Raw genomic sequence first — 17,897 nt, 5'->3', positions numbered from 1 at the left:
AGAAACAAACAAAGGGGAAGAGGGAGTGCACTGTGGGAGGAGGGCGTGCTCATGGCCCCGGTCACGTATGAGGTGGGGAACAGCTGGCAGGGCGGCTCGGGCTGCAGCCTCCACGCCCACCAGAGGGTTCTCCTCCCCCAGCAAGTGGATGAAGCCCGCGTAGCTCACCTGAGAGGTGCCTGGGCAGGTATCAGGAAGCCCCAGGAGGTTTAATTAGAACAAACGTTTCTGCGAAAACAATTTGCTGACTTCCAAAGTAGGCCTAAAACGTCACCTGAGCACGCTGATTCCTAAATCGGGGTGCCCACCCTTCCTGGGTGACAAGTACATGAGGCTCCCCATTACATGCTCGGGGCGTCAGAGTAGCCATTCGATACCTAGAGAGTCCGTTTATTAATCCCCAATTCACAGCCCTGTCTCCACTGTCTGCCCGAAGGTGCCCCAAACTGCTCACGTCCGAAACAGAACATGCTCCCCTCCAAACCCACTCTGTCCTCAGTCTTCCAGCTTCAGATGATGTTTGTCCCCCTCACCTGGTGGCCCATCCAGGAACCACAGAATTCTCAGCGCTCTTCCTCATGCCAACATCTGTCTGTTCCAGCCTCAGAACTGTTCTCCGATCTAGTCTCTCCTCTCTGCTCCCACTGTCACCACCTTATTTCAGGTGGTGACATTCAGTGACCCTCCCTGGACTCTGTCCACCTGCTTTCCCTGCTCCATCTCTTCCCTAACAGCCACCTGTGGTGCTACCAGTGTGGGGATTTGAAAAGTAAATCTGGCCATGTTGCTTCCAGCTCTTCATGGCTGCTGACGCACGGCCTACGTGACAAAGTCCCTAATCTTTGGCCAGAGGTACAGGGTCCTTCCCGCCTCTGCAGCCTCATCTCCCACCATGCCCCCCTCCACACCTGAAGCTGGAGACGCCCGACCACCTGCAGGGCCCTCAGCACGCCCGTCGAGCCCATCTGTGCCTTTTATGTGTCGCTCCCTCTGTGGAGGGCTCTCTCCCTCCTGGGATGAAAGCTCTTTTGAAGAGGTTGCCTCCTCCGAGAAGGCTTCTCAGCCCCCGCCAACATGCTCAGCAACACCTCTGTGCTCCTGCAGCCCGCGGGAACGTGCTAGCACCCACACCCGGCGTCGTGATGTCATTACCACAGCCTCGTCCTTCCCCGTGACCTCCTCTAGAGCAGGTCTCTTGTCTGCTACTTTCTGGACCCATAATCCCTGCCACAGTGCCTGGCACACAGCCGGTGGGTGCTCAACTAACTGAATCGGTAAACAAGTTCCCTTCCAGTCAGTGATCTGCAGCCTCCTCTCTCACTTAAATTTTGATCGAACAGCTAATAAAATAGCTGAAGAGATGCATTTGAGTTTCCTTCCCTTCTCTTTAACAGGAGTAGGGTCAAGCCTGATACGGACACGGCAGTGAGCAAAAGAAGGGAAAAAGTACCTGCAAAATCCTCCCAATAGGATCACACCTTAGCTCGGCCATTCCAGAGTGAGTGTGAAGGACAAGGTAAGACACACACTCTCGCAGCGTAGTTTTCTGTTAAGATGCTGAACTAAAGAAAGCGGAGAGGTATTGAAGCCTATGAGTAAAGCAGGGGTCGCAGCTGCCCTCACTGGGATCTCAGAAGGGTTTAAAGAAGGGCCCCTCTTCCAGGTCCTCTTAGATCTCAGCCAAATGCTTCTGACTTGCTATCTGTCAGATCTAGCGAGACACCTGACAGCTCCACAGTCCCGTCAACCCGGCGCGTCCAGGCAGGAGCCGGGCCGACCCACTGAGCCAGTTGGGGGTTGGAGGCTGGGGAGGGGCCTGAGGAGATCACGGACCCCAGTTGTGGGTCCAGTCCCACTGCATCTGACCCTAAGTGCAAGTGGCTTTCAACACCAAACCTGCTTCCCAGCGGAGAGCCTGGGTAAGCACTGGCTAAGCTTTGCTTTGCTGGTTGTACTGGAGAAGCTAATATACAGGGATATAGTGAGACGTACAAATTCAGCAGCAGGCAGGGTCCCGGGCTGAGATGAATGCACATGGGCTGGCTTCTGTTAAACCCAGGCTGAGGCGGCACGAGCCGAGGGATGGACAGATTGCTGCCATACTGTCCTGCACAAACTCTAGAACAGGCCTGTGGCTCTCCGCCCCACGCCGAGAACCAAAGGAGTCCCCCTGCTCGAGGGCCTTCCCGGCAGACAGTCCCCTCCCCGTGTCCTCACCTGTCTGGGGTGGACAAGTACTTCTGCTTCTGGAACTTCTTCTCCAGGCCCATGAGCTGCAGCTCGGTGAAGATGGTGCGGCTCCGGCGGGGCTTCTTCTGCCGGGGCGTGGGCTGCTCCGTCTCCGACTCGCTGCTGCCGTGGTTCTCGCCCGCAGCCTCGGCAGAGGTGGCCTCGGCGGCCGGGTGGCGGGACAGAGCCTGGGCGACTCCCGGGGTGGCGGGGACCAGGTGGGGGATGACTGGGGGCTGTCGGGTGATCACCGAGAGGAGAGGATATGCCCGAAGGGAAGCGGGGCCTGGAAGACAAGCAGGGAGGCAGGTCGCACAGGAGCCGTGGGGGAAGGGGGCCAGAGGCCCTCAGAGGACCCCGGGCCGAGACCCATCTGTCTGGCAGGGCCTCCTGTTCACAGGGACGTATAAATGGGGGAAGGCTGGGTGGGCAGGGCACATGCAGATTTGCTCAGCCTGGTCTAGTTTGAAGTGAACCTTTCCCCATCTCTCCCGTTTGAACCCCTAAATGCTGGTTTCAGAGATACAGGTCAACGGCACTGAGCAGATGGGAAGAAGTACTCAGATATAGCTAGAAACACATACTGAAGGAAGCCGAAAAGGATCTGTAATCATACAGTGCACCTGAGAAGCACATCGGGTCTTTGTAAAAATACATGGCTGTAACTATAAATTCTCCCTGAGAAGTCTACATACCTTGAATCGTAACATTTTTCAGAGCTGGAAGGATGCTTAAGGGTTATTTAATTCAACTCCCCCATTTCAGAGACAAGAAAACAGCCCCAGAAAGCCTGAGGGACTTGATGGTGTCACAGAGCCAGGAACAAGCAGACTCAGGAGTCAAACCAGGTTCTGGCTTGAAGTCCAGGGCTGTTACCACATCATGAATCACACGGGTGCATCATTTAGAAGAGGAGGCCAAAAAGATTTTAATTCACGTGAAAATTCAGATCCATTACACTGGCTGCCTCTGGCACTGTGTTAAGGAGGATTCTCAGGCTGGGTCGGAGCCTGGCTGAAGAATTCGAGCTGAGGTTGATTAGCAACGTCTATCACGGGTGTGCAGGGGTAGGGGGTGTGGTGGCCTCCACCCTAGTTTTGTGCCTCTTCTGCTTTAGGAATTTCAAGGCAAGAGGACTTTTCTGTCCAAGAATCTGTTCTGTCTTTTGTCGACTGAAAAAAATTGCACAACCTGAAAGTTGAGAATTATGTTTTATATTTTTGGACTTTCTGAGGACTTCAAGCCAGGGAGGCAGCCTCTCAGATAGCTCTGGGGGACTGCTCTGAAGAGGTGAGGGGGCACTAGGATATACAGGAGTTTTTGCAACAAAGACCAGGTGGTCAGAATATCAAAAGATTAATTCTGTTAATTAAACAGAACCATGGATAGACCTAGAGACTGTCATACAGCGTGAAGTAAGTCAGAAAGAGAAAAACAAATATTGTATAATATCACTTATATGTGGAATCTAGAAAAATGGTAGAGATGAACTTATTTACAAAGCAGAAATAGAGACACAGATGTAGAGAACAAACGTATGGATACCGAGGGGGAGGGGGGCAGTGGGATGAATTGGGAGATTGGGATTGACATATATACACCACTTTGTATAAAACAGATGACTAATGAGAACCGACTGTACAGCACAGGGAACTCTACTCAGTGCTCAATGGTGACCTAAATGGGAAGGAAATCCAAAAAAGAGGGGATATATGTATACATATAGCTGATTCACTGTGCTGTACAGCAGAAACTAACACAACATTGTAAAGCAACTATACTCCAATAAAAACGAAAAAAGAAAAAGAAAACAGGACATCTCAAGTCAATGAATTTAGCGCTTTTCTATGTATGGGAAGAAAGAGTCTGGGCTCACTAAAATCATTCCTTTGATGTGCCCCTCAGCTCTCTGGGGCCAGTGTCCTGTTCCTTCCCATCCTGAGTCCCCTCAGGGGGCACCGTTGGGGGGGGGGGGCGGCTGCAGTGGCCGAGGGCTTGGCAGCAGGCAGCCGGGCAGCCCGTTTGTCTCCACCCTGAGTTCCCTCAAGGCTCACCATCGGGGTGGAGATAGATAGTGGCTGATGGTTGATGGCTGCAACATCCTTTGTTTGCTGATACTTTAAAGTTCAAGTGAAAAAGCTCTTCCTTTTCATTGTTCCATAGTATTGGGTTTAAAATGTCACCATCATTACCTATGGAAATAACTTTATCCCTCTGGGGCTCAGTTTTGTCATTTGTACGAGTAAAAGTAGGTAACTTTGAAGAATTTTTCAAACTCTAATATACCGATGTCACAAAAGCACATCATCCCAAGCCCATCTTGATATCTGATGAAAACAGAGAAGATTCTGTGGCTGCCCTTTGGGACTCAGCCCAGACCTGACAGCTCACTACAAGGGCAAGGTGAGCGTCGGAGCCAAACATCACTCACACTCGTCCCGGGTTAAAACCAACCAAGGTCACAGAAGCGCCCAGGTGCTACGTTCAAGCTCTCTCTCCTCTGGGTTGGCATTTCTCTTCTTACTCATTTCCATGCTTCTGTTTTGGACCCCAGTCATAGTTATTAAAAGAGATAACTTCTCTTGTTCTTTGACTACATGTCTAGTAAGGCCCAGTAGAAACCACAAAGCTATTAAACGATAAATCACGACTTCCATTGACTCTCCAGCCAAGGCTAACACTTGAGGGTTTTTGTCGTGGATTCTTTTAATGAAAAAAAATGATATTTTATAATGAGAAAATCAGGATACCTGGGACAGTAGTTTTGGATCTGTATACATTATGAAATGCTACTTCTCCAAAAAAGTATCTAGGTCTTCCCTGGTGGCGCAGTGGTTGGGAATCCGCCTGCCAATGCAGGGGACACAGGTTCAAGCCCTGGTCCAGGAAAATCCCACATGCCACGGAGCAGCTAAGCCCATGCGCCACAACTACTGAGCCTGCGCTCTAGAGCGTGCAAACCACAACTACTGAGCCTGCGTGCACAACTACTGAAGCCCACGCGCCTAGAGCCCATGCTCCGCAACAAGAGAAGCCACCGCAATGAGAAACCTGTGCACCACAACGAAGAGTAGCCCCTGCTCACCACAACTAGAGAAAGCCCGTGCACAGCAATGAAGACCCAATGCAGCCAAAAATAATAATTAATTAATTTTAAAAAGAATAAAGTTATGGGGCTTCCCTGGTGGCACAGTGGTTGACAGTCCGCCTGCCAATTCAGGGGATGCGGGTTCGTGCCCCGGTCCAGGAAGACCCCACATGCCATGGAGCAGCTGGGCCCATGAGCCATGGCCGCTGAGCCTGCGTGTCCGGAGCCTGTGCTCCACAACGGGAGAGGCCACAACAGTGAGAGGCGCAAAAAAAAAAAAAAAAAAAAAAAGAATAAAGTTATAATATATTTTTAAAAGTATCTAAAAGCTTCTTATACTGCTATTTTGTTTTCATTACCAAAGTGGCACAATTTCTTATAAAAAAATTTTTAAAACAATTCAGAAATATATAAAATAGAAGTCTCCCCTCCCAGTTTTCAATCCCAAATCTTAGAGGTAGACTTCCATAATTGTTCCTGTGTCTATACAGACATATATATGTTCCAAATCTAGTAATAAGGTATTCTAATCTACTGAAACACATAGTTACAAAGTGTTTATTTTGTAAAGTATAAACATGTCACTTTATTTTTTCTAAATGGGTAGCCAACAACCCCCAGACCCTTTATTGACTAGCCCATGACTTAAAATGCCAGCCTTAAGGTACATTAAGTTCCCAATAAAATGAAGTTGGGAATTTTTGTTTATCAGAATTCTGAGCGTCTACTGGGGAATTTTAGTCACCAGAAGTCTGAGAATCTCCTGCTTTCTAGACAAGCAGCCAAACTGGGACAAGAACCACCCTTCCCAAGGGCTGCCCTCTGTCGGGATGGTTATAAATAGGTGAGGTGCCTCTACGTGAGGGCAGTGGGTGTGCGGAATGAGGAGGCGTCGGGGAGAGAAGAGTTAGGAAATCAGGTGGATCAGAGAGGGGGGCAGATTTTTTTTGAGGCCGCCATGAGTCTGCAACTCTGGGGAGAGTGAAGGCTACTTTGAGAGGATTTCTGAAAAACATTTTAGGCGTGTACTGGGTAAAATCCTTGAATATATTCCTTTAAGTAAAACTAAAGATCTTCCCATTCAAGGCTTCTGTAATCAGATTTCTGTTGTCTTTGAGTGTAATTCTATAGATACTGGGCCATATGGGGCCCTAGAAATAGCTGGGTTACGTCATGAATGCATGTGTCTGTTTCTGGACTCTTCTACTGAACTAATGTATGTCCTATGATAGGACCATTCCACTTTTATTATTGTAGGGTTTAGGGAGTTTTATTATCTGGCAGAACAAATTTCCCCTTTTTATCTTTTCTACAGAGTTTTCTTGGCTATTGTCATTAATTAATTTTTCCAGTTGAATTTTAGAATCAACTTGTTAGTCTCTTAAAAAGCAAATCCCACTGAAAATTTATTAGACTTCCATTGACCTTATAGATTACTATCAGGAAAGATGATTCTTTTGATGATCCTGTTCTCTGGTAGGTTGAAAGAAATTGCTAGTAATTAAAAATAGCTTTTGGAAATGTATGCCATTTGGTTCCATAAAGCTTAAACCCAATGAAAACCTTCATTAAAAACCAAAAACAGGGCCTCCCTGGTGGCGCAGTGGTTGAGAGTCCGCCTGCCGATGCAGGAGACGCGGGTTCGTGCCCCGGTCCGGGAAGATCCCACGTGCCGCGGAGCGGCTAGGCCCGTGAGCCATGGCCGCTGAGCCTGCGCGTCCGGAGCCTGTGCTCCGCAACGGGAGAGGCCACAGCAGTGAGAGGCCCGCGAAACGCAAAAAAAAAAAAAAAAAAAAAAAAAAAAAAACCAAAAACAAAACAAAAAACTTCAGAAGAATGGTAGTGATTTAAGGCAACATTCTAATCACCAAAGTCTGTAGTTTCAGGAATCCTGACCCAATGTTCTGATGCAGATTCAGTGACAAAATTGCACCTCTCCCCAGGGGCAGAGAGCACCTTCTGATGTTGGAGATGCACCCACAAGGCCACTGTGATGCTGATAAATATTGGGGGGATTCAGGAGGACCATCGTTGTAGTAAATAAATACAATTGCCGTGAAGCACTGCGTTGAGGTTTTAGTATTTGACATGTGTCCGTAAGGAAGGAACAAGCGTGGCTGGACCAGGACACAGGGTGGGTAATGCGTGTGCAGCAAAGCACTGCGTCTCCTGAGAGGCAAACCAACGGGACCAGAAAGGTGGGACCAAACATATTCTCGCCAGCTGCTCTATGTCTTTCTTGTTTTAAAATACGACCCGATTTCCAACAAAATAGGATCGGCCCAGAGCTCTCATTTCACAGAGCACTTACACACCCGCATCTGATATTCTCACAAAAGCACTGTGAGATACTCCAGCCATCTATTTATATTTTGGCTAAAAATCAAATTTAGATTTTAAAAATACGGGGGAATTATAACTTAGCTCATACATTGTGGGGTGGGGGACTTGGGTTACTGAGAAGGCAAGTAATGTATAACACTATGTATTAAGTATGTCTTTCTCTTTTCCTGAGAATTATCACTATGTGAAAACGTGGACTAAAGACAGCTGTCCCGCCACCCTGGATCATTTACATACACTTGTGAAATTCAAGCACATTATCTGCTACTGAGAGGGAGTCATGACTGTCATGAACCAAAGACTTTGTTTAAACATTTTTAGTTGACAAAAGGAGTGTAAACATGACCACAGTGAATGCATTTTCTAATAGCCGCTTTCCTTCAACCCATCCCCCGAACCAATGTTTGGCTGTGGGATGGATATCACATAACCGCGTGTATCCTATACCTAGAATAGCTGCCTGCCAAATGTTTGGCCGTCTTGAGAATCTGTTTTTGGATTAGAAAACCTGAGCACATTCGTGGTAGGCTGATGCCCAGGGACATCCCAGGGAGCCTGGGGAGATGCGGACCATTTGGGAGGCTAAACAGAATTTTCCGTCACGTGGATTCTGCAAACTGAGTGTAGATCACGCATACGAACGCACTTGGGCCAAGCATGGGCACGGTCCAGGGTGGCAGATTCCAGGCACATCTCCCCAACATAAGTCCTCCTTCCCCGCGGAGGCCAGTCGCCCCAGTTACAGCTGGACGTGAACCCCAGAGCAGAGTCCCCAAAGCACAGTGTTGGCTTCCACACACCTCCTGGGGGCTCCTCTTCCATTGCTCCAACACGCCAGTCCCCAAAATGGCTCTCCACGCCCACTATTCCGGTTGACACAAGCGAGGTCCGAATGTCTGAGTGGATAAGGATCTCTAAGCTGCCTGCTTTACTGAGTTATGTCCCGGGAATGTGTGACCTGTATACCCGCAGAAAGCTTCCAAGGGACAAGCAACACACACAAAGCCACAGGTAGAGATGGTATCCCTGACGGTTAACCTGAAAGAAAGACTCAGTGGAACAACTGGGTAGCTCTGGCTGAGTGTCCTGGGAAAAATCATAAAACCACCCACACCGAAGTATTCCCATCGGCTCACGTCCCTGCAGACTGGCTGGTAATTTGGGGCAGTGGAAAGAACAGGACCTCACTGACTTGTGGAGTGAACTTGAGCAGGTTATCAAAACTTTCTTCGTTTCAATTTCCTCTTCTGTAAAGTAGGGCTAATAACAGTTCCCCCTGGTATCTTACTGGGAAGATTAAATGCATTAGGGTATGTGAAGTACCTGGTGGGCATTTCATCACTGTTAGTTCCCTTTCTTTTCCTCTTTTCACTTTAGTGGTTTGATGCTCTGTGAATGAGCCAAAAGAAAACAGATGGATTTTCGTATCAAGAAAGCAGACCTGCTTGTGAACTATGCAGGTGCATCTTCTTACCCTCCGTGCATTCGTATGCAAAGTAAGACGAAACAGCACTAGAATCTGCTAGCTTCTCTTTGCCACATGAGGGTCTTCAAATGCCCTGACAGCAACAAGAGAGCTAAAGGATATCAGTGGGAGGGCTAACCAGGCCAGACATCCCCCTAAAATCATCAAGACTCCAGAAATAACTACTGTGGTTCTGCAGACCTGTATAAACAATTCACAGCCCTTCCCAAGATTAGTCGTAGGCAAAGAAGGATGAAGTTAGTGGGACACAGGACTGTACCCAAAGTCAATTTCTGAACACTGCAGAGAACACAGAGATGGGGTGGTTAAAATGGACTTGCCTGGTCGTATGCTGAAGGTGGATTAAGGAAAGGCTGAGCTGAGGGTAAGTAGCAACCAGACATGAAAGTTCAGTGCTTGTTTGTCTATATGCTCATCTGTAAGAATGTCAAGGAAGGGAGGAAATATAATGGGGCTGAGTGGCCTTTTAACTCTGTGATACACTGTTTCTAGCCCAGTAAGAGTTAATGGAATACGTGCCCCCTTTACAGGTTATGGCTTTGTATGACTAAAGAAAAGAGAAAATGTTTTAAGAGGCCAACTCAAAGGCTGACAAAACATCTTAGCCATTAATTACCTCATTAAAAAAGAGCGGGTGGGAATGTTGATGAGTTAAGTGTAAATGAATTAGAAACATGTGAAGTAAAGTTATTCCAAAATCCACACGCGACTGCCATAATGTAGACTCTGGAATAAGGATCTAGTTAAATTAAAAACTGAAGAAGGTTCACAAAGGTTGATGAATAAAGGGATGAAAACATTTCTGCGGATTTGGAAAAATGAAGATTTGGGAAATAAAGAGGAGACCAGAGCAATGATAGTAGGCTTGACTGCATCACGCCATCTTTTCAGAGTCTTGATTTTGCAAAGAGACAAGCTCCGTCTTACCACGTTCAACCTGCAATGTCATCAAAATTATAGACACCCACAAAAACGCTGGGCTGCACTGGGATCTCCGTGAAATCAATTAAGCTAGCCTGGCAGATGGGTTTATGGTCCTTCCCACGCTGCCTAAAATGCCCTACCGCCCAAACGTGGTCATCATCTCCCCTCTAGCCATCACCACTCCACATCTCCCTCTGCCAAAGAACACACTGGAAATGGCACTGTCTTTCTCCTCCTGGCCATTCTGTTGTCTCCACACACCCACACCTGCTTTCAGCCATACCTCATGACCACTTACGGACAGAAGGCTTCCAGAACAGCTGTTGTTCAGTACAGAGACCGAATTAATCACTCCCACCTTCATGCACCCCCAGCTTTGTGTTTGTGTCCTTATTCACCCTTACTTAATTCAAACCTTGGAGCAAGGGTTAATGTGTTTACCCATTTATTTCTCACTAGGCTGCAAACTTCTTTAGGACAGAGTTAAAAAGTGCATCTTCCTAGTGAAAACTCCATGCCTGACTCGAACTGATTTTACCTGGAATCAGAAGACTGGGGCTGGAGATGTGGTTCTGACACCTTTGACAACTTTGGGCTCCGTGGCCTTGCTTAAACCATACTTCCAAACTTCTGCTTTCTCTTCTAAAAAAATGACACTAATAATACTTCTCCCAAGCTTGTTGAAGGATCACATTGGATAATGAGTATAAAAAAATTTTTAAACAATGAAGAACTATACCCAAAAAGGCAGTAATTTTTTCCAGCAATCAAAAAGCACTAACTTTCCAAATTTTAGAGATGTCTCTGTTCACTAAGAAACCATACCCCTGCTTCCTGTGCTAACGTAAACCATCCCTTTGTCTCGTCCCTTATCCTTCATAATTTCTAGTTAAGGTCCTATTGTCACAGGGACAGAGGCTACACAAAGCTGACCAGGAGAAATCTTCTAGTTCACTGTCACCATCATCTGTGAACTCTACCAAGTAGCTACTCAGCTCTGTGCTAACTGCTAGAGACGGGAAGAGAAGCGATTCCTCATCTCTGTCCTCAGAAGCTAGTTATCGCACTGGAGACATGAGACATTACAATAAAAGGTAAATAAGAGAACAAAGAAGTTTTTGTGTGGCAAATGCTGAGTGGCAGAAGACCTACAGGAATTCAGGATGGATTGCTGCACTCCAGAGCGTACAGTGCCTCGTTGTGAAAAGAGGAGCCGGGGTTCTTCGGGGAAAGGAAGAACCCACAGGACCTGGAGAAACACTAGAGTGCAGTGGGAGAGGCGGGCAGACACACAGAGGTGCCCAGAGGACTCAAGACTCCAGCAGGGTGAGCTGGGACGAAGTGAGAGAGAGGCAGGGACATATATACACCACCAGCTGTAAAACAGGTAGCTAGTGGGAAGCAGCCGCATAGCACAGGGAGATCAGCTCGGTGCTCTGTGACCACCTAGAGGGGTGGGAGGGAGGGGGACGCAAGAGGGAGGAAGATGCGGGGATATATGTATACGTATAGCTGATTCACTTTGTTATAAAGCAGAAACTAACACACCATTGTAAAGCAATTATACTCCAATAAAGATGTTTAAAAAAAAAAAAAAGACTTCAGCGGTTAAGTGCTGGGATCGGAGCACCTCTTCCTCTGCCCAGTGACAACGTTTGGGTAGAAAAGATAAGGCTCGCAAAGGCTTATTTAGTGTGCAGTGAAATCAGACAGTGAAGTGATGATTCCTGGCAGGCCTGGACGGTCACAAACTAGGGTTCCCCGAAGGACTCTGAGATGGGTCTGTGGATTTTACACAGAACAAGAGTTGAAGGGTTGAAAGCAGAATTTGTCTCCCAAGAAGAAAAACTTAAGACCAACAGAGGATGAAAGACTGGGTCTTGGGGTACATCTTCATCAATGGAGCTGGAAAAGGAAATAAGACCAATAAACCAGGCAGACACTGTAGCCTGAGAAGCAAGTAGCAGAAGTAAGCGCACAGGGTCAATGAAAATGGCCAGAGAATTTCAAGAAGGATACACTTTCAACAAGGTTACTCACTAGGAAATCTCTTGACGTAAGTTTTGAAAACCTCCCCCCTTCTCTGATACTTCCAGACCTGTCTTCACGGTATAGGAATCTCCACAAAGCAGGCTGGGAAAATGTGCATGTGCCAGGGCCCGGGGTGGTTTCGAGGAAAAGCCACAGGACATTACTTTCTGCAAGTGGCCCTGTGGGTCCCAGGCAAGCTCTTGATTACCCAGGAGGAGAAGCATCCACCCAACTCAGAACATCTCCTGCCAAAATGTAATTTTCTAAATTCAAGTTAATTTCCCTTGTCTCCCTATGCATCCTAATTCTGGCTTAAATATATTCTCTGTAGCTTGCCTTTGGTTGCAAAGAATTAGAAACAAAGTGGGATAAAAGAGAGTAAAATTCAATTAAGTTTAACAAATTATGGAACACTTAGTGGAGATACTATGCCAGGAACTGGGGATAAAAGAGTACACAAGACAGACCAGGTCCTTGCCCAGCCCAGCTGATGGACAGCGGACAGTTAAGGAAGAAGTACTTCAGCAAGAGGATTTAACCAAGTATAGGTGGTGAGGATCCACCTGAAAGAGTGTCATTTAAACCGAAGGATGACGTTAGCTGAGATTCTAATCAGAGAATAAAAAGAAACAGGTAAAAGTCTACAAATTTGCCAAATACTGTGAAAAGAGATTTGTTTTTTATGTATGTATTTATTTATCTATCTATCTACCTATGTTGGTTGCACTGGATCTTTGTTGCCGTGCGTGGTCTTTCTCTAGTCGCGGCGAGCAGGGGCTATTCCTTGTTACAGTGCATAGGCTTCTCATTGCGGTGGCTTCTCTTGTTGCGGAGCACGAGCTCTAAGTGTGCGGGCTTCAGTAGTTGTGGCACACGGGCTCAGTAGTTGTGGTTCACAGGCTCTAGAGCACAGGCTCAGTAGCTGTGGCACACGGGCTTAGTTGCTCCGCAGCGTGTGGGATCCTCCCGAACCAGGTCTCGAACCTGTGTCCCCTGCGTTGGCAGGCGGATTCTGAACCACTGCGCCACCAGGGAATTCCCGAAAAGAAATATTTTTAAGCAAAACAAAAAACACAGGATGAAAAGGCATTTGGGCCTTACTGAAGAATATCTACAGAACTTCTGATGTCGAAATTGGCTCTGCTGAGTGTGGACAAGTGGGAAAATGCTCTGCTGGAACGTGAAGGCAGAACAGTAAACTGGAGGCCTCTCAAACAAACCAGTGTCTGGTAAGGCCCCCAAGTACTGTCAATGACCAGAATATCCCCCTCTGCTGTGATGACCAGCATCATGCAGGCAGTTTCCATCAGGATGCCTCCATGTCATGCAGACAGTCATGTGATTTCGATGGTTAAATCTCTTCTTCCTAGTACCCCACTATTTTCTTTTTTAAAAAATTTATTTATTTATTTAGTTTTGGCTGCATTGGGTCTTCGTTGCTGCGCGCGGGCTTTCTCTAGTTGCGGCGAGGGGGGAGCTACTCTTCGTTGTGGTGCGCGGGCTTCTCACTGTGGTGGCTTCTCTTGTTGCGGAGCATGGGCTCTAGGCGCGCGGGCTTCAGTAGCTGTGGCTCACGGGCTCTAGAGCGCAGGCTCAGTAGTAGTGGCGCACAGGCTTAGCTGCTCCGTGGCATGTGGGATCTTCCCGGACCAGGGCTCAAACCCGTGTCCCCTGCATTGGCAGGCGGATTCTTAACCACTGTGCCACCAGGGAAGTCCCCCCATTATTTTCTGATAAAAGTGTGCCCTTAAAACTTATGCAGATAACTCAGCCCAGGGGCACAGAACTATGTTGCAAAATGGACTCAAACTCCGGAGGAATGTACTTATTGAAGACAGGAGGATGGAGCACTGTACTTGGGGGAAGGCTCTTGTTGGAGAGAATGAAAGAATTCCTCTCCTTTCTCTTTTACTCAAGGTGTTAAGATTGAATGGCAACGAGTGTACCTCCAAACAGTAGCGGGAAAATTATACCACAGACATCAATATTTATTTGTTTGAGTCTTGCTCTTGTAGGTAATCAGGGAAAACAGTAATAAGGAGTAGTAGTAGGAATAACAGTGACAAGACTCTGCAACACAGTGAATGTGAAGCATGTGGACCATGGTACCCAACTGGCCAACCAGGACCAAAGACAGTTGCTCCCTGCAGCAAGATGCCCCCTGCACTGAGCCACGTCCTGTCTATTTAAGATCCAACTCTACCCTCAACAACGCCATTCAGCTTGCTTTAGCTTCAGTCCACAATGAGGTCTCTCTTTCTCTGAATTTTCCTCATCAGTAGATGGGGGGAGTTGGCTGGGTTTTAAGGTCCCTTCTGGTACCAAGATGCAATGACTTTATCAGCAATATCACACTCAGACACAGTTGAGTCTCTCTTACATTTCTCAACTCGATTGTGAAGTCTTTGTCTTATATTTCAGTTTCCCACAATGTACTTCCCATACTTTGCAAATGGTATCAACTAAACAAATATTAGCTGAATTTAACGAGTGAGCTAAGAGAAAGAGTATTAATGCCTTCCTGCACGTAAACCTCCTCAGTACTACCAAATCTTGTCAGTTCACAAGGGAGTAGAGTGATGAACTAATTACTCATCTGATATCCTCTTAGGTGATCCAGATCTAATTACAAAGGCAAAAGACTGTCTTTGCATAAGTCTCACTAGGCACAATTAAGACTTTGAGGCTATGTGATTTACAGCGAATGACACATTGAATAACAAAACAGAGAGATTATTTTTTTCTAACCCAGGCTTTGCTGGGATAAGGTGTTAAAGTCACACAGAAGGTCCACGTCTGAACTAGGAGCAGAGCGATTCACTTCGTTACGCAGCAGAAACTAACACACCACTGTAAAGCAATTATCCTCCAATAAAGATGTTAAAAAAAAAAAAAAAACCTCCAGAGGAAAGGACAAATGTGCTGTTCACGTCACTGTACTGTGTTTCTAGGCAAGGGCCACCAAAATGCTGAGTACTGTTTGGCCTCAGATAACTTGTTTTTCCTCATTCATGTGGTCTATTTCTTTTAATGGTTAACTCTTTCAGTCTGCAACCCAGTGTGAAAAGCACTATGATTTAAATAATCTGAGAAGACATGGTAAATATTAACCTTGGAAGTTTCTGGGCTTTTGCAATTTCTCTCCTTTTCTTTCCAGCTTTACTGAGGCCTGATTGATAAATAAAAACTGTATATAATGAAGGTACACAGCGTGCGATTTGATGCATATATATACATACACTATGCAATGATGACTGCAGTCCAGCTAATTAACACATCCATCACCTCACATAGTTACCTTCTGGGTGTGTGCTAAGAGCCCTTAACATCTACTCTCGTAACAAATTTCAAGTGTACAATACAGCACTGTTGACTGGAGTCAGCATACTGCACATTAGGTCTCCAGAACATATTCATCTTATAACTGGAAGTTTGTACCCTTGGATCAACGTCTCCCCATCCACCCCCACTATCAGCTCCCCACAACCACGCTTCTGTTTCCGTGAGTCCTACGATTTTAGACTGCACCTGTAACAGGAGGTCATGCAGTCTTGGCCTAACTTAACTTCACTTTGCATGATGTCCTCCAGGCTCATCCATGCTGTCACAATGGCAGGATTTCCTTCCTTTTCTTTTCTTTTTTTATTGGGATATAGTTGTTTTACAATGTTGTGTTAGTTTCTACTGTACAGCATAGTGGAGTTCCCTGTGCTATACAGCAGGTTCTCATTAGTTGTCTATTTCATACATATTAGTGTATATATGTCAATCCCAATCTCCCAATTCATTCCACTCCCCCTTTCCCCCCTTGGTGTCCATACATTTGTTCTCTACGTCTGTGTCTCTATTTCTGCCTTGCAGACAGGTTCAACTGTACCATTTTTCTAGATTCCACATATAGGCGTTAATATGATATTTGTTTTTCTTTCTGACTTCACTCTGTATGACAGTCTCTAGGTCCATCCATGTCTCTACGAGTGACCCCATTTCATTCCTTTACATGGCTGAGTAATATCCCATTGTATATATGTGCCACATCTTCTTTATCCATTCTTCTGTCGATGGACACTTAGGTTGCTTCCATGTCCTGGCTATTATAAATAGTGCTGCAATGAACATTGGGGTACATGACTCTTTTTGAATTATGGTTTTCTCAGGGTATATGCCCAGAAGTGGGATTGCTGGGTCATATGGCAGTTCTATTGTTAGTTTCTTAAGGAACCTCCATACTGTTCTCCATAGTGGCTGTATCAATTTACATTCCCACCAACAGTGCAAGAGAGTTCCCTTTTCTCCACACCTCTCCAGCATTTATTGTTTGTATATTTTTTGATGATGGCCATTCTGACCAGTGTGAGGTAATACCTCATTGTAGTTTTGATTTGCATTGCTCTAATAATTAGTGATGTTGAGCATCTTTTCATGTGCCTCTTGGCCATCTGTATGTCTTCTTTGGAGAAATGTCTATTTAGGTCTTCTGCCCCTTTTTTGATTGGGTTGTTTGTTTTTTTAATATTGAGCTGCATGAGCTGTTTGTATACTTTGGAGATTAATCCTTTGTCCATTGATTCATTTGCAAATATTTTCTCCCATTCTGAGGGTTGTCTTTTTGTCATGTTTATAGGATTTCCTTCTTGTTCAAGGCTGAATAATATTCCACTGTGTACAGAATAGTTATTTATTTATTTCACATTTCTTTTTCTATTTATCTGTCAACAAACACTTAGGTTGTTTCCATGTCTTGGCTGTCATGAATAATGTTGCATTGAACATAAGGGTGCATTTTTCTCTTCAAGAGAGAGATTTTATTTCCTTTGGATATATACCCAGAAGAGGGACTGTCAGATCATATGATAATTCTATTTTTAATTTTTTTAGGAACTTCCATACTTGTTTTCCATGATGGCTGTAATCATGTGGTCCATTTTTTAGGAAGCTTGAGCATGTTAGAGATTAACAGCTAATAATCTGATATTCTAACAGCCAGTCTGAAAGACTTCTGCTTGGAAATTTTTCCTAAATTGAACTAGTAGATGTTTAAGAGGGAAGGAGGAAGTAAGGGTAGACCTCTGACTATATTACAGTTCAATGGCCCACAACATTGGCATTGATTTGTTCCTAAAAAAATAATAACTCACCCTACGGTAAGGGTCTGAGAAAGGGTCAATCTCTCCAAAAGAAGAGAGGCTCAACAAGCTGCTAAGTCAATCTCATGTCCCTTAAATTCCACCCATAATCTCAAGGCGATGGACTGACGGAAGGGACAAAGGAAGGAAAGCTTACTGCGCGCCACCATGGGCTAGGCTTTGCACACACCGTACCTCTTTTACTCCTCACAAAAATTATCCAATGAAGAGGGCACATATCTGGAATCTGAATAGAAATCTGTTTGATTCATGGCCATGCTCATAATTATATCATGCTACCTTTCAAAATCCTAAAATACACCTTCCCAGGGACTTTCCTTTCTGACATTCTAGTGTTCCAGACAGTTGATGTACATTCATGCACCATTCAAACCCACCACCTCTTCCTGGGTGTGCTTGTGACTCAGGTCCTGGCATTGGCTCACATGGCATAAAAATAGTAAGACCTCATAATTTTCATGACTCAGCACCCTATTCCCCCTCCCCAGAAAAGACAGGCAAAGGATATAGTATTTTTGTTTCTTCTTAAATCACAGTAATTTTTTCCCAATAGAAAGCAACATGTTTCAACGTAGAAAATTTAAAGCTACAGAAATATAGACACCAAAAAAGGTTGTGTACACTCCCACGTACAGAAAAACCAGTGAAA

At 45.7% G+C, this 17,897-nt stretch overlaps 1 protein-coding gene across 1 annotated transcript in view; it reads right to left on the bottom strand.

The window, feature by feature from the left end:
- Window positions 1–17,897, bottom strand: part of BARX2 (BARX homeobox 2) — a 67,437-nt gene that overhangs the window by 8,122 nt on the left and 41,418 nt on the right. Inside the window, exon 2 of the mRNA XM_060160765.1 lies at window positions 2,218–2,515. Coding sequence (XP_060016748.1) covers window positions 2,218–2,515 — 298 coding nt within the window. The remainder of the gene's footprint in view (window positions 1–2,217; window positions 2,516–17,897) is intronic.

The sequence above is a fragment of the Lagenorhynchus albirostris genome, chromosome 9 (assembly GCF_949774975.1).
Source record: "Lagenorhynchus albirostris chromosome 9, mLagAlb1.1, whole genome shotgun sequence".
NCBI classification, from domain to species: Eukaryota; Metazoa; Chordata; class Mammalia; order Artiodactyla; family Delphinidae; genus Lagenorhynchus; species Lagenorhynchus albirostris.
The sequence above is the reverse complement of the archived record's forward strand: the minus strand, read 5'-3'. Positions and strand labels throughout refer to the sequence as shown.